The sequence below is a fragment of the Sorex fumeus genome, unplaced genomic scaffold, assembly GCF_029834395.1.
Source record: "Sorex fumeus unplaced genomic scaffold, SorFum_2.1 ptg000125l, whole genome shotgun sequence".
In the NCBI taxonomy this organism is placed as follows: Eukaryota; Metazoa; Chordata; class Mammalia; order Eulipotyphla; family Soricidae; genus Sorex; species Sorex fumeus.
In genome coordinates this window covers 4,900,864-4,920,146 of record NW_026606182.1, presented here as the reverse complement: position 1 = coordinate 4,920,146, position 19,283 = coordinate 4,900,864, and the positions used below count along the sequence as shown (strand labels likewise).

Here is a 19,283-nt window from a genome sequence, read left to right as displayed (position 1 = left end):
GAGCCACCTCCGGTGCAGGCGCTCCCCACGCCCGCGGCCGCGTGACAATGAAGCTTGACCGTGGACGCTCCTGGCACGGGGCACCGCCAGCTGCCCGGGAAGTGTCCGAAGTCTCCACCCGCGGGTGGGTGTCAGGGAGCCCCCAGCAGGCTAAGGAGCGGGCAGTGGCGCCGGGCAGGGCACGCGGGTTACAAGGGCCCGTACTTGGTCTCGTACTTGGACACGATGGTCTTGCACTTGCCCACCTCCTTGCGCAGCTCGGCCACTTCCGTCCGCAGGGCCGTGTTCTCCTTCTCCAGGAAGGCCGCCCGGATGGTGATCTGGTTCTCCTTCAGGCGTCGGGCATCCCGGGACCGCTTGGCAGCCACGTTGTTCTTCTTGCGCCTCGTCCAGTATTTTTCATCCTGCGGGAAGTGTCCTCCGTGAGTCTCGGTTTCCCCAGAGGACAGCCCCACCCTTCTCGGGACTCGGCCAGAGCTCAGCACAAGCCAAACACCCGAGGGAAGGGCAGGACGGGCGGGGGGGGGGGGCTGCAGAGGGCAGAGGGCCTTTCTGGAGATTGGCCACAAGCCCGTCTGCACCCCTGCATGCACCTGGGGCAGGCCAGCTCGCTCTTTCTCTGCAGTGCGGGGACCGAACCCAGGGCCTCACACACAGTAGGCAAGAACCTGGCTGCCGCGCTGCGTCTCTGGCTGTGCACCTTTCTGTTTTCTAAGTCACCTGGAGGAACTAGGGACCACTCCTGGCTCAGTGCCAAAGGATCCATCCCGGCAGGACAGGGTGTCCCCAGGCTCTCAGCCCTGAACCTCTGTGTCTCCCTCACAGGTGCACTGGGGTAAGGGCTGGGGACGCCGTGAGGCCAAGAGCTGCTACCTGCAGTCTGGAACGGCGCCGGCGCCTGCTTTGTCATCATCCTGATCACAGCCTCAGCGGCCCCTGGAGAGGCAGGGCTGGTGGCTCCTGTCTGCGCCGAGAACCCGGGCATGGGGTCTGTGCCAAAATGGGTTCTGAACCCAGGTCTGCCCGACCCGAGCGGGATGTGGCATCTTTGCTGGGAGTTTTCCGAGGCGAGGAAGGAAAAATGCCAAAATCCTCCTGCCTCACCCACCCGCCTGGGGAGCTGCCGCCTCCCCCGGAGACGGAAACACACGAAACTCTCTGTCCCTCAGAGGGGAGCCAGGCCGGGCTAAAGCCGGGAGGTGGAGTGTTGGAGTGTCCCGGGGCTCCCATTCCCTCGGGCGGCGCGTCCCTTACCTTCTGCTCGTCGGGGACGAAGACCTTCTTGGCCTTTTTGATCATGGGCTGCGGCTTCAGGTCCTCCTCGGCGAACTTGTGCTTCCGCGGGTTGAAGAGCTCTCCGCCCGGCACGCTGGACAGGACCAGGTCCGCGGGGTCGGGGTTGAAGTTCACGTCCACCTCCACGCAGTTGGGGTCGATGGGACTGGGGGTCTCCCTCTCCTTTTCCACGGAGGACTCTGAAAGACAGAGGCAGGGGTCCTGAGGGAGCGCACGGGACAGAGGGGACTCGTGTCATAGCCCAGCACCTGCCAAAGCTCAAGGGGCAGGGGAGAAGAGGCGGGCAGGTCCCAGGTCAGACTGGCACGCAGGGTTCCGGCGACACAAACGGACACAGAGGCCCCCAGGGAGAACAGGCTTTTCCAACCGTCTCCACCACCTCCCGATGTTGAGCAAAACCCGCAACACCCTTAACTGCCTGCGGCTCTGAGTCCTCAAGTCATGAAGTAGCTGAATTTCCCAGTGACCTTGACGGGCTAGGGCCCCATCTGCAGTAGTAAACGCTTCCATTTCTGCATCCCGGGGGCCATGCCGGTGTCTGTGCACACCCGGCCTCGTGACAGACGAGAGGGTGATGGCGAGGGAAACCAAGGCTCAGGGCCATGCGGGTCACCTGCCGTCGCCCCCAGGCGCTCAGCAGAGGGACTAAAATCGGAGTCTCGTCCTCCACCTAGCCCAGCTGCTGCGGTGGGGCAAGGCTACCAGAGCCGAGACTCCCTCGGACAAGTGGTTAAAATCAATCGAACCCACATGCAGGGTGTGGACTGGGGTGCAGGGTCTGCGTGCGGGCGCGACCTCCACGCACTGAGACAGGAGCAGTCCCTGAGCACCAAGGGTGGTTCTGAAACAAAGACACAAATAAAAACGCCATTTAACTCTGTCCTACTCACCCGCTGGCACCAGGGGGCCGTGACTCGGACAGTAAGGTACAGATGGGACAGGCACGTCCTGGCACACAGAGAGCCGTGACCAAACCACGTAAGACCCCTCGCTGGCGGGGAATGTTCTCCGAGCGGGAGAGGCGGGCGGTTGAGTCTGGTCCCTGGCCCTGGCGCACAGCACTGCCCCGGGATCCCCGATGCCAAGACAAGGGTCCGTCTCAGGCATGCCCCCCCACCCCAGTGTGTGAGCCCACAGCCGGGGTCACACGCCCAGGGACCCTACAAGTAAGTTAATGCGCAAACCAAGGTATGTGGCACCCAGCCAGCCCATAGCCGGGCAAAGCCTGGGCTGCACAGCGGCAGCCACCACGAAGAGAGGTGACGGAGGGGACGGAGAATCATCGGGAAGACGACGGCCAAGTACGGACACCTGGACGTCCAAGGGCCGGTGAAGGCGGCCAGCGTGTTGGGGCCACCGGGGGTGAGGGAAAGCACCAAAGTAACGCATGTTCCAGAAAGGAGCGGGGAGGGCCTCTGCCCCCAACAGAGACGCTCCACAACACCCGAGTCTGCTCCGCGGGGCCTCTGGGATGCCAAGGGGGGACACTCCTGCTGGCTTCTCGACGGAGCAGCCAAGGAGCTGCCAACCCTGCGACACACCGGACGGTCCCTCCCGAACCCCCCACAAAGATGGTGGGGCTCGAAGGTCCCGAATGCCTCGCGCTGGCATGGGAGAGGACACAGAAGGCCTGGGTTTGCCCTCCGCATGGCATGGCGCCCCGAGCGTGACCAGGAGTAAGCCCTGACACACAGCTGGGAACAGCCCCCCGAGAACCACAGTATGGGGCCCCAAACCAAAGACCAACAAAGAACGAGACGGACACTGACTTAGGGGTGTGGCATGGTCCAATCTGGGTTGAACTGAATCGCGCACAAAACCGGGTCCTCCTCAGGGTTAGCTACCAGGGCGCTGGAGACGGGGCAGCCAACTAGGGACCAGCGCGGTGCCTAATGGACGCCGGAACCGCCACACGCTACATCCCAAGACAGACGAGAGACCCCACCACGGGAAACGCCGCTCCGGGGAGACGGCTGCCTCGGACAGCCAAACGCCAAGGGAAAGCCAGGGAATAAAGGGGGGGGTTTCCAAAGAGCACCCGAAGGGGAAGTCCGAGGGAGGGATTCTGGGGGCTCCCCCTTCCCAGTGCATAGAGCCCCGTGAGCAAGTCCAGCAGCTGACCCTAAGACCTGGGTGTGGCTCTGGGGAGAAGGAAAAGCCAGGAAATCACCTGCGACCGTCAGACTCCTCACCACGGAAACCCGACTGAAACACGAAGGCTGACGCGGGGACTAGGGAGGACAACTACTTCATTCCGTGCTGTTTTTTCACTTTGGGGTCACGCCTGGTGGCGCTCAGGGATCAGGCCTGGCAGTTCTCGGGGACCACGTGGTGCTGGGGATTAAATGTGGCGCTTCCGACTGCAAAGCACGCACCTCGTCTTTCGAGGCCTCTCCCTGGCCTGGCCGTGACCAGGCCACCCACTGTCTGTGCAACAGCTGAGCGGACGCCTGTCTGGGAACCCACCTCGACAGTGCGCGAACCCCCAAATGCCCACAGACAGCAGTCACGGGGGTCAGAGGGACATTGCGGCAGGGAAGGGACTTGCCTTGCCCGTGGCTGATGCAGATTTAATTCCCAGCACCCCACATGTTCCCCGAGCACCCAGTAATCCTGAGCACAGAGCCACGAGTGAGCCCTGAGCACCACTAGTGTGACCCCAAAACAAAATATGCAGCCATGTACTGATTCAAAGGCAGACACACAAATGCTCATGGCAGTGCTGGGCTAATCCCAAACTAGAAACCCTTCAAACGTCCACCAACTGTCGAACAGGTAATCGGGATATGCCTGCATCACAGAACACGACTTCTCAATGAAATGACAAACTACTGCCAAAGACAACACCAGGGATGAGGGCAGAGCCATAGTACAGGGCCTGGAATGCAGCTGACCTGCATTCAAAACCCGGCATCCCATATGGTTCCCTGAGCACCACCAGGAGTGATTCCTGAGGGCAGAACCAGGAGTAAGCCCTAAGCAGAGCAGGTGTGGCCCAAAATCAAAACCAAAACAACAACAACAACAAAAAAAAAAATCATGGATGATTCAACAAATTTAGAGGAGAGATTACAGACATTAAAAAAAAATACAAGCTCTCGATTTTTTTTTTGCTTTTTGCTTTTTGGGTCACACCTGGCGATGTACAGGGGTTACTCCTGGTTCTGCACTCAGGAATCACCCCGGCGGTGCTCAGGGGGCTATATGGGATGCTGGGAATCGAACCCGGGTTGGCCGCGTGCAAGGCAAACGCCCTACCCGCTGTGCTATCTCTCTAGCCCCTATATTTGTCGTTTTTAATTAAACAATTTTTTTTCTGGGGCTGGAGCAACAGCACAGCGGGTAGGGCATTTGCCTTGCACGCGGCCAACCGGGGTTCGATTCCCAGCATCCCATAGGGTCCCCTGAGCACCGCCAGGAGTAACCCCTGTGCACCGCCGGGTGGGATTCCAAAAGAAAAAAAAAATCTGTATCATCCAGCAGAGTTCAGGGCATCACTCCTAGCATGCTCAGGGGGCCATATGGGCACCAGGGATCAAACCCCGGACCTCTGTGCAAGGCAAGCACCCTCCCTGCTGTACTATCACGTGCCCCATTTACGTCTTTTCCACTACAGGAATAAAGGGATGGAGATACAGTTTAACGGGTTGGAACTCTGCATGTGGGAGGCCTAGGTTCTTCCCGCAGCATCACTGTCCCCAGAGAATCGAGCTGGAGCAGTCCTGAGTACCACTGAATGAGGCCCCAAACCAAAAGGACCAAAACTAACTGAAACAAGAATACTGGGCCGGGCTGGGCGCGGCACTAGGGCACTGTCAGTCTGTCTCACTGGGGCTTGGCACTAGGGCACCATCTGTCTTGAAACACCAGAAAAAGAATTCTACTTTCCTTCCTACAATTAGTTACTAAAATCCTTTTCGGGGCTGAGCACATGTGCTGCGCGCGGGAGGCACAGGGTTTTTTTTTTGCTTTTTTGGGTCATACCCGACGATGCTCAGGGGTTCCTCCTGGCCTCCTGGCTCTGCACTCAGGAATTACTCCTGGCGGAGTTCAGGGGACCATATTGAACCCGGGTCAGCCGCGGGCAAGGCAAACGCCCTACCCGCTTTGCTGTCTCTCCAGCCCCGAGGCACCGGTGTTATCCCCGGCACCGCATGGTCCCCTGAGCAACACACTAGGAGGCACCTTGAGCACTGAGCCACGAGCCACCCATGAAAAATGCTGAGGGTGGCCCCAAACAAACAAAAACATCACTTTAGTGCGCGGTACTGGGACTCAAACCCCAGGTCTCATACACACAAAGCACGTGTCTACCACTGACAGACGCCTCTGGCCAGGTGTCTTCTCAAGCCCTCTTCCCCCCACCCAGGTCTTCAATAAAACATATTCATTTTAGTACTTACAAGTATTAATTGATGACCTGTCAGAAAAAGTACTATTCTAGTCACATAAAAATTATCAGGAGGGGCTGGAGCGATAGCACAGCGGGTAGGGCGTTTGCCTTGCACGCGGCTGACCCGGGTTCGATTCCCAGCATCCCATAGGGTTCCCTGAGCACTGCCAGGAGTGACTCCTGAGTGCAGAGCCAGGAGTGGCCCCCGTGCATCGCCAGGTGTGACCCAAAAAGCAAAAAAAAATTATCATCAGGAACCAGAGCGATAGTACCTTGGGTAAGGTGCTTGCCAGCACACATCTGATTCAGGGTCTAACCCTGGCACCACGTACAGTCCCCTGAGCCCGGCCAGGAATGGCCCCTTAAGCCAAGAGTAAGCCCTGAGCCCTGCTGGGTGTGGCCCCACCGCACCCCAATTCTCATCAATCCAAAGTTTTTCTGTATAAACCTTAATTCACCTGGGCTGTTTTTCTTTTCAGGCACAGGAGTGCTCATAGGCATGTTTCAGAAATACAGGATTCTGATACCCAGAATTTCAATGTGTAGTATGAAAGTCAGAAAACTATGTAAAGACAGGCTGGAGTCATAGTACAGCAGGGAGGGCTTTTGCTTTGCATGCAGCCGACCTGGGTTTGATCCCCAGCATCCCATATTGTCCCCCAATCAATGCCACGCGTAATTCCTGAGTGCTTCCTGAGTGCAGTGCCGGAGTAACCCCTGAGCATTGCTGGTGTGATCTCAAAAGCAAAAAAAGAACAGAACAACTATGAAACCAAAAATAGTAACGTACGATAGAAACAAAAAGGGCGTATGTATAACCCCACTTTAAGAGTTTTCAATTGCCAACCAATCCTTGGTGATGCAAGTAAGAATAGTGACTACCCCTGAGACTACTCTGAGAGCGTCCCAGTGGGCACCAAGACTGTTCCAGATCCTGCCAGGTGGCAGTTTCATGGGTGAGTGCCCTGAAGTCACAGAGTTTTGTGGTTAGTTTGTTTGATTTTGGGGTCACACCTGGCTGTGCTCAGGGTGTCCTCCGTCCTAGCTCTATTCTCAGGGATCACTGCTGATGGCATGATGGGGAGCATATGTGGTGCTGGGAAGGGGAGACAGTGGCATCCAAGGCCCTGTGCCTGAAGCCCTGGACTCTGGCTGGCCCCGTAGTCACGGAGCTTTACGCTTGTGACACAAATGCTTCTGAACGCCACCCTTCATGAGGATCCGCTTGAAGACAGAAACTGGGACTGGGGAGGTAATGCAGGGGTGGAAGGGTTTGCCTTGCATGTGGCTCACCCGAGTCTGATCCCTGGGACTACGGGGTCTCACCGGCACAGCTGGAAGCGACTCTCCACATCACAAAGCCAGCAGCAGCCTGAGTAGTGCCACATGAACTAGAGAAATCAGAGGTAACCTGGCCGTCCCATGCACCATCTGCATGTGTGAGGCGCCAGGTCCCATCACCACACAAAATTATGAACACTAAGGACCGGTTACACAAATGTTCATTTTATTCATTTTTGGTTTTGGGGCCATACCCAGTGATGCTCAGGGGTTAATCCTGGCTCTACACTCAGGAATCACTCCTGGTGGTGTGTGGAGGACCCTATGAGATGGCGGGTATCGAACCCAAGTCTGTCATATGAAAGGCAAACACCCTACCTACTGTACTACTACTCCGACACAAACAATTTTTTTTTTAACAAATATTCATTTATTGTCTCTTTTGTATTTGGATATTGTCTAAAATAGTAAAAATAGAGCATGAGAGAATTCCTTGGGCATCGGCGTTCCGTACTTCTACTCTGGTTCCTGGGTTCCACAGAAGCTCAAGGGGCTCCCGGCCACAGACCTCTAAGCTCTGAGCCTGCAGAACGATTTGCAGAACCCCCAAAACAGGAGTCACGCTGCCTCTGGGAGCTCACATCCAAGGGGAATGAAAACCACTAACACCCAGAGGGAAGCAAGGAAGCCCCCAGATGTCAACCCTGCCGGGTGGTGCGCCTCTGTCCACCAAGTGACCCAGCTGAGTCCTAACGTCTCCGTGCCTCATCTCTACCTGCCTTGAGGATGACATGCTGACACCTCGACAGAGTGGCCAGTGACACCCCCATAAGCTGCATCACTCCACGCTTCCCAATAAGCCATGACCAAGCCAGGGGAGGAAGGCAGTGGGCTTGCCCTGAGTGGAGCTGCAGGGGGCCCTCCCACTCCGCAGCCCACCCTCACCACAGGCCGTGACGTCTCTTTTAACTCCTGCCTCAGAGAACTACGTCAAAGAGGGGGGCCCACAGAGACTGAGGCTTCCTGCAGGAAGTCCCCCAACAGGGGACTCCGGGGGGCCCACAGAGCTGCCCCCCAGTGGGAGTGGACTTCTCTGGTCCTGCCCAGTGGCACCAACCTGTGCTGGACACGGTTTCCGAGGGCTGAAAGACGGCGGTGGAGGAGGAGGGCGGGGACGCGGTGGAGGAGCTGGCCGACTCCTTCCCCTCCAGCTCGGCCACGGGCAGCAGCAGGTTCTGGGCCAGGTGCGTGGGGCTGGCGGGGATGCCGTTCTCCAGCAGGAACTCGTCCAGGTCCATGTACTCCAGGTGGAAGGACTCGCCGTCGTACGGGATGGTCTTGTCCCAAATGGGCGGCATGAGAGACGCTGACACGGCCATGGTGCTGGCCGCCGCCGCCTCGTCTTCCTCCAGCTTCTCTTTCCCCTTCTCTTTATCTGCAGATACAGAATCCGAGATGAGCCGCTACCCTCCTGGTGACAAGCTGGCCTTGGCCGCGAGCCCCACGTTTGCGGCACACAGGGTCCCCACACCATCCAGTCCCGCTGTGTCCCGCAGGCTGGCCAGCCCAGCACGGGCAGCAAGGCAACCTGGGGGAGGGCTTGGACCTGGACCCCAACCCCGTGTGCCCCAGCCTGGGGTCTGACTCCCAGTCCGTCTCCCACCGGCGGGGACGGTGGATTCAGTCATGTGGCTGAACCCCATGGAGCCCCGATGTCCCCCACTGAGACAACAGCTCACAGTGTTGTCAGATGTCCCCATGTCCCCAGGAGGCAGGTGCCCACTGACCAGAGCACCGGGCCTGCGGACTCCGTGTGGCAAATGGGTGGGCAAGGGCCGGGAGCCGGCTCCCCAGGACCCTCAGCAGACAATCGGCTCAAGACCTCCTGGTCCCTCAACCCCAGACGACAGCAGGCAGGAAGGACAGGGTGGAGGGGAAGGAAAGATCCTGCTCCCCCCCCACCCAAAGCAAAACTAAATCAATCAGGGGGGACCACATCCCACCAAACCGCTTCAGTCCAAAAACGAAATTAAAAGGCACATGATTACTCGAGAAAGGGAAAATTAAGAAAAAAGGGACAAGAGAGAAATGTGACAAGGTTGGAAGGAAATCAAAGTGACAGGGAGGCTAATCAGAGAAGCAGGGGAAAAAAAATCGTGACAAGTTCATAATGGCTTTTCAAAATTGAGAGAGACAACTTTGAACTCTGGAATTTAAAGTGAAAAAGCAAAATCAAATGTGATTATGTTGGAACTAAACCATTCACGCGTGAACTCCCAGACCACGGCCCGCCACGCTGCAGTCCATCAGTGCCGTATGAAAGGACACACCCAGTGAGTTATAAAGATTCTGACACACAGAACTTGGTCCTGGCTTCAACTAAAAATCAACTCAAATTCTGACAACTGCTTCCTGTCCCAGGCATTGGTTTAAAATCAAATGAAATGCATGCAAGAAAGCCAGGTTTCATGGGGTGCACGGACCAGATGAACTCCCTGATCTCTTCCCCCCAAATCTTGCCTTGTCTTTTGTTGTTGTTGTTTCGGCCACATCTTGAGATGCTTGGGGGACCAGAGGGGATGCTGGGGACTGAACCAGGGTCCGCCACGTGCAAGGCAAGCGCCCTACCTATTGTTATATCCCTCCAGCCCCTTGCCTCCACATTCTGCTCAGAAATGGTCCATGGGGTCCGAGCAATAGTACAGCGGGGAAGGCATTTGCCTTGCACCTGGCTGACCCGGGTCTGATCCCTGGCCTCCCCTGTGGTCCCCACAGCTGACCAGGAGGGATCCTAAGCATGGAATCAGGAGTAAGCCCTAAGCACTGCTGGGTTTGGCCCCAAACCAAAAAGAAATAATCTGTGTTGGGTTCAGTCACTTGGGGACCAGAGAAGGCAGGAGAGCGGAGATAGAAAAACAGCCGTATGGAAGGGCCCCTAACTAAGTTCTGGGGCTGGAGAGAGAGGACAGTGGGAGGGCGCTTGACTTGCACATGGCTGACCTGGTTTCTATCCCCAGCATCACGTGGTCCCTGAGCACAGAACCGGGGGTGAGCCCTGACGACTTCCAGATGTGATCCAAAGAACCAACAACAAAAAAACCCGACCACTACGTTCCAAATTTTGCCTGGTATAAACAATCAAATATTTCTAATTGTTTTTCTTCCTTTTGGGGATTTTTTTCCCCTTTTTTGGAGGGGGGCGGGGAGTTTGGGCCACAGTTGGCTGTGCTCAGGGTCTACTCCTGGCAGTGCTCTAGGAATCCTACGTGTTGCCCGGGATTGAACAGGGGGCAGGCACATGCAGAGTAAGTGCCTTTTCCTTGCACTACCTCTTAGGCCCCTGATCACAATTTTTAAAATGGAGAGACCCCAGAGGCCAGCACCCATCAAGGTCGCCACGGAAACTGACTGCAGGGGCGGCCAGTGATACAGCAAAGAGCAGCAGGCAGAGGTGTCAGACTCACTAGGTGACCTTGACGGTGCATCCTCACGGAGACCTCAGCTTTCCTCATCTGGGAAGTGGGGAGAAGGCCCTGAAGGCGTCTCCTAGAAGGACTGAACACAACGAGACCATGTCCAAGAGCTGTGGGCTCTGTGCAAGGCCAGGGGAAGAGTCTGCAGGGTGGCGGCTGCCGTTTGGGAAGACCCAACTGAGGCGCTGGCCAGATGTGCACAGCTGCCCGGGTGCATCTCGGCGCAGACTGGGCGAGGAAGCATTACCTTCGGAACAAAACAAGCTTGGAGAGCCTGGCCTCACCTGACGTGCGGGAGCTATTAATAAACCAAACACTGACAGCCACGGGGATGGGAGCCTCAGAACGAACACACGCGAAAAAAGGAAGAGAAATGGCATTTTTCAGGAAGGAAACGAATGCCCCGAGTCCCGCGAACCACAGAGGGCCTGGCTCTTCCTCAAGAGCACGGATGGTTCGGGAAATGCAAAGATCCAGAGGAAACACATTCCCCGCGCACCGACGTCCCCGCCGTGGGCCGCCCCCCTGCCCGGACGCGGGGGTGGGGGAGGGTTGACACCGCCACTGGGCCCCAAGTTTAGGGTGGGCCCCCAACAGCCAGGCTCAGAGCCCTCAGCGGGCCTCCCGCCTCACCCCAGGCCGCTCCGGGGATGCTCAGGGATGCTGGGGGGGGGGTGCGGCGGGTCCTGGCGTTTCTGCTCGGGCCCCGCCCCCAGCCCCCTGCCAGGTCCCCCCCCCCCGCAGCATGGAGAAAGGCCACCCGCAAAGACCACCAGCAAAAACTGCTACCGTGCAATCGGCGCCCCCCGAACTTCGCGGGGCCCTGGAATCGCGGGGATGGGGCGCTCCCCCCCCCCCCAAAAAATACGCAGATTCCCGTTCCCGGAGCCGCAGAGGCGGTGGGTGGGCCCAGGGCGGGGCTCACGGACCGGGCTTTGACACGGCCGCCCCAGGCGCCGCCGTCCCCACCGGAGGGCGCCCACCCCCCCCGCCGGCCTCCCCGGCAGCCCCCAACACGCCGCGGGGGCGACCCTCCGCACCCGCACCCGCACCCCTGCCCGCCGCCGCCGCCGCCCCGCGCGCCCGGCCCGGCCCACCCCCACGCGCCCGGCCCCGCCGCCCTGACCTCCGCCCAGGCCCCGCCCCCGGCCCCGCCCCGGCCCCGCCCCCGGCGCGCTGACCCCTCCCCCCTCACCGAGGCGCGCCTCCCGCGGGGGGTTCTCCATCAGCTTCTTCAGCACCAGCGGGAAGGAGCCCGGCAGGCCCCGCTCCCCGGCCGCGCGCCCCGGGCCCGGGCCCGGCCCCGCCGGCGGCTCCACAGGCGGCTTCTTCCCGCCGCCCGCGTCGGACATCGTGCCCCGCGCTGCGCTCGCTCGCTCGCGCGCGGCCTCGCCTCCCCACGCCCGCCCCCCGAGACGGGCCGGAGCCGCGCGACCCGCCGCAGCCGCCGACACGGGCCGCCACTGCGCAGGCGCCCCGCGGCGCCCCCGCCTCCCTCCATCCCCACCCCGCCCGCCGACGGGCGCGGGCGCATTAATTATTCATGAGGCCCGGCCGGCGTCCCCGGACCGCGGCTCCGGATTGGCCGCGCCCGCCGAGGCGGCCGGGATTGGCTCGGCGGCCCGGGAGGGGTGAGCGCGACACGTGCGGGGCCAGGTGAGGAGCCGCGCCGCAGGCCCCGCCCCGTCCGCCCCAGAGTCACCTGATTGGCGCCTGCAGGACTCCGCGTCGCCGGCCCTCTTCGGCGGCAGCCCTTTGCCCTCGGCCAGCGGCTTCGCCTTCGCCTCCCGCTTCATGACCCCCGCCCTCCTGCCAGACCACCGGGACGAGCGCTCGCCCTTCCTTCTCATCCCAACCTCGCCACCTTCCCGACGCGCCAGTCCGGGGAGGCGGGGCGGGGAGCGGCCAGGCCGGCCGCGGCAGCCTATCAGGGCGCCCGCTCCGCCGCCCCCCCGCGGGTCACGTGGAGCCGCAGCCCCGGCCAGTCGCGCGGGGCGGGGGCCGCGGAGGAGGCGCGGGGCGGCCAATGGCGGGCGGGGGCGGGGCCCGGGCGGCGGCACGAGGCGCAGCACGTGCGGGGAGCGGCGGGGCGGGCCGGGCCCCGGGTCGTGGGACCGGGACGCGCGTCGCCGGGCCCCGCCCGCGCCCGCCTCCCCGGGGACCCGGGGGTTGGCTGAGGGCAGGCGCGGGGACGGCGACCTGCCCGCCCGGCCCTGCGGGACCGGGCCGCGCTGAAGCGGGTGTCGGGTTCCGGGGCTCGGGGCCGGCCGGGCCGGGGGACGCGCTTCCGTCCTCCCCGCCGCCGGCCCGTGACCTTGGGCAAGTCCAGGGCGTGCGCAGGAGCCTGTTTTCGCGACCTCGAGAGGAGCGGGCTGCGCCGGACTGGGGCCCCCGCGCCCGAGCGGCTCCCGGAGAGATTCCTTTCCGAGGACCCTCCCTTCCTTTTCCTAGAAAAACAACCACCAACTCCTTCACGCGGGCTACCCAGGGAACATTCTGGAGGAGCACCACCCCCTTTCTTAAAATATACCCGCTCTGGGGGCTGGGGCCGCTCGGCAGCAGAGGCGGCGCACACGCGGCGCCTGTGCCGCGAGCCCCGGGTTTGCAACCCTCCACCCCCACCCCCACCCGCACCCCACCCCCCGCACCACCCCGGGCCACAGCGAAGAAGATCGAACGGCTCGGGGAGGTCCCCCGGGGAAACGCGGAAGCGCAGGGCGTGCACCAACCGGTGTGGAATCGTGGGGAGGCTGCTAAGCGGTGCCCCAGAACTTTGCACCCCAGCTGGCCCCAGGCTCCTCCGGGGGCAGGCAGGGACTTTGCCTGGCTGATCCCTGTCCCTGCGGTAGCTGGCTGCGTCCCCTGGGGGATGGAAGGTGCGGGCTGGCAGCTCAAGTTGCCCAGCGAAGTCTCAGCAGGGAGACCCGGGGGCCCTCGGCACAGCCCCAGCAGGCTGCCAGGGGCTCGCGCGGAGGCGGTGGGGAGCCTCGCGGAGCCTGAATCAGAGCCCCTCTTTGCAGGGTTGCGTACCCGTACCCGTTGGGATGATGATGGGGACCAAAGCCCAGAGAAATGACACTTGAGCAGGGGAGCCCTTGACCGGCCTCCCACTCTGGCCTCGCCGAGCACCTGCTGGCGAAGTGCCCCTCAGACTTCTGCAGCCGCCAGCCCCTTATCCGCAGGCCTCCTTGTCGGGAAAGGCAGCATCGAGCTGCTGGGGGGGGGGGGGTCCCTAGGCCAGGAACAAGACAAGTGGCAGCTTTCCTGCTCCCGGTCACTGCCAGACACACATGCACTGCTAGGCGGCTCCAGCAACCCCAGGCGAGTCCCGTGCCCAGGGCCCTGTTTGGTGGCCCGTTGGCCGCAGGCCCACCCAGCTGTTGTCAGCAGCAATTCAGTGTGTGGCTGGAACCAAGATGTCCTTAGAGGTGACGAGGTGTTTAGAAACGTTCCGAAGGGCAGGCCGGGGACATGGACATGAATGAAGCCTTTCAGAAGGGGCTGTCGGGAGCAGAGTGACGGGCCAGGTCACAGTCAGTGGATACACAGCCAATGTGACATTGTGGGGAGGAAAAGAATTCTCAAGGCAGGAGAGGCTTGGTAAGAGCATAACTGGAAATTTTATCATTTGTTTTGGTGACAAAAGTTGAAGTGTAGTAAGAGAGAGGTTGGGGAGATGACTCAGGGATGGGGGGGCACCTTCTCTGCATATGCAAATACCTGAGTACCATGGCTGGCATCCCATTTCTGTCCCCCCAGCCCCCGCATCACTGCCAGGTGTGACTCTGGTGTCCCTCAGCACCACCGAGCTCGAACATTGAACCACCCGGTCAGGTTGGCTGAGTATTGCTAGGAGTGGCCCTGGCTCTGAGCACTGCTTGGGAGGTCACCTGCGCCCCCCCACCCCCACCCCGAAGAACTAGAGTAAGAAAGAATAAAGATTTTCTTTTTAGATGTTTAAGCTACAGCAATCCATAAGGGATAATGCCACTTGCATTCATCACGCTGCCTGGAGCAGCTACTGGCAGGCGACAGCAATGGGCGCATGCCGGGTGGGCTCCAGGGTAAGGGATGTCACGAACGTGTTCTCTTCTCGTGCCCACTTGGAGCTGGGAGGTTCGCGCTGTGGCTGGTGTGGCTTCCTGCAGCACCAACGCAGGGCAGGGGCAGAAAGTGCTGTCTTCATGCCCCCGCTGCCCACCGGCGCCACGGCACCCATCCCACTGCCCCCCTGCCTCTCTGCAGAGACCCCTGCACGTCCTTCCCTGTTCCCTTAGGAAGGGAGGCATGGCCCCTTCGAGTGAGCTGGTGTCCATCGCGTCTGAGCCCCACGAAAAACTGAACCCCAGATCTCAGTGTTCCGTGGTTAAGTCCTCAGGGTAGGAAATGGGGCCCCGTGTTGCCTAGTAATAGGTGTTAGAGCAGCGGGTCCTCGAGGGAAGTGGGAGCCCAGGGTGGCTGCCCCTGCGGGCTGGGGAGGCAGATGTGGGGCGGGGACCCCCTCAGCTCCGTTACTTTCCTCTCGGCAGCAGGCGTGGCCGTGCTGACCTAGGAGTGGCGGCGAGGAGAGAGCGCCTGCCTGGCCTCTGCCTCTCCCCTGCCCTTTGGGCTGTGTTGGGACAGGAGAAGATGGGGCGTGGGTGAGCTCAAGGGCACGTGCCACCTCAGAGCCCAGGATGAGAAACACCCATGTTCCGGGGCAGGACTGGATTTAAACTCTTCTTATAGGTGTTCCAGAAAAACGGGCCAGCCAACTCCCAAACGTTGTTTTTGGATCACACTCAGTGGTTCTCAGGGGCTATTCCCAGCTGTGCCCTCGGGTCACTCCTGGCAGTGCTCGGGGGCCCATGTGGTGCCAGGGAGCAAAGCGGGGTGAGCTGCATGTGAGGCACCTTACACCCCTCCCCATGTCATCTGTGTGGGGCGATTCTCCTTCTGGAAGCCATTGTCCCGTGCCAGGCGGAGATTCCTTTGAGCCAGTTGGGACCACTCGTCTGCCCACCTCCTGGGAAACGGACCTGGGTCTGGCAGGCGGAAGGGCTGAGTTCTCACGAAGAAGCCCAGCTCCCTGCATCCCTCGCCAGCCCCCAACACAGGAGCGCACCGGCTTTGCTCAGTAGCCGCTCAGCAAATATTTGTAGGCGGTGCTGGTTGGAGGAATCGCAAGACCTTTCATCCCGAGTCCGGCAAATCCACTGGGACGTGATCAACATTGAGCCACAGTCCCTGGTGGGATTCACAGGGGAGCCGTCCTCGGGGCCTGCCCGGGCCCCTGCCGTAGCGTGTACCATGGTCTGTGTCTGAGGGGAGAAGTAGCGGGCGGAGGCTCTTCACTAATTCCTGCCCGTCTCTCCCGCGCCTCAGGAATCCTGTTTCCTGTTTGGCTCTGCCTCTCCCGGGCCCTGGATGACAGGCAGGAGCGGGACCCGTCCTGGGAGAAGCCCCATCTCAGCTGCTACCTGCCAGCTACATTTTCTCCGCTGAAGCCCCGCTGGTGGGTGGCACAGGGTGAGGGTGGAGGCATCGGGGCCGGCGTCTGACTCCTGCGGGGCTCCCTCTGTGACCTCGCGCCAGGTCCCTGACCTCTCTGTGCCTCGACTGTCAGATGGCGCTCGGTGGAAGTAAGATCTTACTCTTACTCCTTCTCAGGGTGCTCTGGGAATGCCCCTTCCCACTTGCCAGCTCTCCAAGAATAATGGGAGGCGGGAGAGGGCAGGCCGGGGGTGACGGTCTCATCTTCTCTAAGACCCCCAAGGCTCTGCAGCCTTTCCCCCCCTGTTCATCTACCTCTCTCATGCCCCCCGCCCGCCCCCAGTTCTGCCGTTCACCTTCCTGCTCTGAAAGGGCCTTTGCAGGCTGTCCCCCCAGTCTGAGGGGTTTCTGTGTGACCCCCAGCTGCCACCCCCCCCCCCCGCTGGACCACTCCCTCCCCACTGGAACGCCCACTAAGGGCCTCCACTCACTCAGCAGAGGCTGGTGATGGGGAACCCTGCAGGCAGGGATGGGCCTCCCCACTGCGCCTCAGTTTCGCGATCTGTCGCGGGTGGGGGTCCCTGCCATGCAGAGCCATTCCAGAGATGGCCACGGAAGGTCCCTCAGCGGATCCAGCACCTGCTCAGACCACTGTCCCGGGCGGGCCCACTAAGATGCCGAGCCGCGTGGACAGGACACCCCTGGGGACACTCCTGGTGAGGAGTTTCTGTTGTTTCTCTGGCTGGAGTGGGGCAGAGCCCCCAAGGCGAGAGCCCTGAGGACAGCCAGTCTCTAGGACACCCCCCTTGCCTGGGGAAGACGCCTGAGGCCAGAGGTGCCCAATGCTCAGTGCCAGGGGCCCTCCCCCTCTCGGCCTGCAGCCAACTTCAGCTTTTGGGTTTTGCTCTAGATCCCCCAGGCCACCGTGGAAGCGGCCACGTGGACGTCCACTGAGGCCAAGTTCAGGAAAGCAGGACTGTCCTGAATCCACCTTCTTGGCCTAGTGCCTGTAGGGTGCCCAGCCCCTCCTCCCACTGCCTGGCTGCAGGAGGATGGAACCGCAGCCTCGACAGCCCTGTCTGCATTTCCAAGGAGATGACCCTGGTGTGTTCATCAGAACTCACAACATCCAGTTCCCTGCCAGAGCTGTCCAGGGACGGAGGGCGAGAAGGGGAGGGTCCGGGTGCAACCAGGATGTCGCTGGCAGGAGCAGAGAGCCACTGGTGCTTGTTTGTCACCAGGCCAGCAGCACGGACACGCCATGTGTGCAAAGCCTGTGCGTCGGGTTGACCTTTCGCCCAGCCGTGGCGTCCACAGCAGCCATCTTCCCTAAGCCGCCCTGCCCACGCCTCACGGGGGCCTGTGCAACCTCTGGGCATCACCACGTCACGTGTCCCCTGCGGAGGCCGAGTGATCACGGGTGGCAGAGGCAGCCTCTGAACACAGACACGGCCCTGGGGTGAGGCAGGCTGGGGTGCAGGGTGCAGGGAGTCGGGTGAGAGGGGCGGGTCACTGCAGCCGCTGGGGGAGATGGAGAGTGAGGGGTCTGGGACAGAATCACGCCTTGGGGGGAGTCTGCAGTTTGGGGGGCTCTGTCTAGTGGTGCTTGAGGGTTGCTCCCTGCTGTGCTCAGGGGCCCTGGTGGTTCTGGAGATTGAACCTGGGGTTCCCGCCTGCGAAGCCCTTAAAGCACTCCCCCGCCCGGAGTCCCCTCTGGGAAGATCAAAGACCATCCTCAGAGGTCAGGCTGGGGGACTCGCCCGATGCACCTGACCCGAATTTCTCAGCCTTCAGAAAAGTTGATTCAGCTGGTGGCCGGGAGGGACGAGTCACTAGGGGCCGTGCCTTGACCTGAGAGAGGCTGGAGCCTGGCAGCTTGGCCCGGGGAATGTCTGCCTGGCAGGAGAGGGGTCCGGGCCCGCAGGTGCGACGGCAGCGAGGCTCAAGGTCGGACCTCAGGGAGCCTTTGAATGAGCAGAGGGAGGAGAGCTCGCACCTGGATGCTCTCACGCTCTGAGTGGCCCGGCCCTGCGCTGGGCAGCGCTGCGGGCTGAGGAGGAGGGTCAGGGGCCAGCAAACAGGTCCCAGCCCCCAGGAGAAACCAGCCCCTTGTGCCAGGCCTCGGGTGGGAAGCAGGTCAGTTTCCAGGGCAACCAGCAGCTCTGCTGGCTTCCTCCCACCTGTGGGAAGTGGGGGGCGGGGGACCCGGAGAGAAGCCGCTCAGAACTCTGGGAGGGCTCGTTCCACAGCCCACGGGAACGCAGGTTCAGTGGCCCGTGTCCTGTGCACACCAAGCTGTTTTGCTTTTCAGGTGGATACTGTCACCTTTATTGGGGCGCAGCGGGGTGTCGGGCCCCATCTGGCAGTGCGGGGGGGGGGGGTGCGCCTGGCAGTACTCTGGCCTTACGCAGAACTGGAACCCGGGCCTTCTGCCTGCAAACTGCACTCGGCGCTGGAACCCTCTCCCCGCCCCCCACGCTTGGATTTTTGGAACCGGTCTGGAGCCTGGGAAAGTGGTGACTGCAGGGTGGGGCCACAGAGGTGCGGCCTTTGCGGGGTGCTCTGACCCTGTGGACTCACCAGTCCTGCCCAGTCGGCATCTGTGTGTCCTACGGGACCCCCACGGGTGGGGGGTGGGGGGCACTCAGAGTGGACTGTCCCCCCAATGCGATGCGGGTCGTGGGGTTTCTCGGGCAGGACTGGGGAGGGGGGAGGACACCTGGACACCTGGGGCTGGCTGCAGGCTCTGCCCCTCATCCACACCCCCCCTTTCCTGTTTGCCTGCGGTATCCTAGGAACGGGGCTGGAGCGAGCCGTGGTCCTGTTACATAACAGCTTGCACGGTGCGGGCTCAGCACTCACTCGGCGCCCGCATGCTCGCACACGCTCGGGAGGGCTGCCCGCGGGGTGCCCAGCACGGAGGGCGGGAACTCAGCAGCCGGCAGGGCGCTCCCCCGCTGACCCCACGTGAGCCCCCACCTGTCTGCGGCCCCACGCGAGCCACGCTTTCCAGCGGGGGGGGGCCTGGGGGCAGCCCCCTCCCCCTCGCGCCCCTCTCTGCACCCCAGCCCTCCCGCCCGCCCGGGAAGGGGCCGGCTGCAGACCGCGGCGGGGGGACCTCCCTGGCGTGGAGATGCGGGGCCGTGCTGTCCCCACCCCTCGGGGGACCCGGGCAGCCAGCCGGAGTGGCCGCCTCGGCTCCTACCTGTCCTCTTGTCTGACCAAGGCAGAGAGTGCTCCAGCAGGGACTTGAGGACCTCGGGCATGTCCATGGCGGGGGCCACTCCGATCCGGTCACAGCTCGCCATGGCCCGGCGGGGCGGCGCTTGCACCCGGAGTTGAGCCGCCGGCGGCAGGGGCTGGCTCGG

General features: G+C 61.7%; 1 protein-coding gene across 3 annotated transcripts; it reads right to left on the bottom strand.

The window, feature by feature from the left end:
- Nucleotides 1-19,283, bottom strand: TEF (TEF transcription factor, PAR bZIP family member). 3 transcript variants are annotated; one of them, XM_056137561.1, is made up of 4 exons: nucleotides 19,121-19,283; nucleotides 8,088-8,405; nucleotides 1,255-1,475; nucleotides 1-404 (listed from the first exon to the last, which is right to left on the bottom strand). In XM_056137561.1, exons 1-4 carry the CDS (start codon nucleotides 19,221-19,223, stop codon nucleotides 189-191), a joined length of 858 nt encoding a protein of 285 aa, XP_055993536.1. In that variant the 5' UTR covers nucleotides 19,224-19,283; the 3' UTR covers nucleotides 1-188. The 3 variants fall into 3 exon arrangements, with proteins under 3 accessions (XP_055993536.1, XP_055993535.1, XP_055993534.1); XM_056137560.1 differs by lacking the exon at nucleotides 19,121-19,283 and adding an exon at nucleotides 12,146-12,343; XM_056137559.1 differs by lacking the exon at nucleotides 19,121-19,283 and adding an exon at nucleotides 11,639-11,907.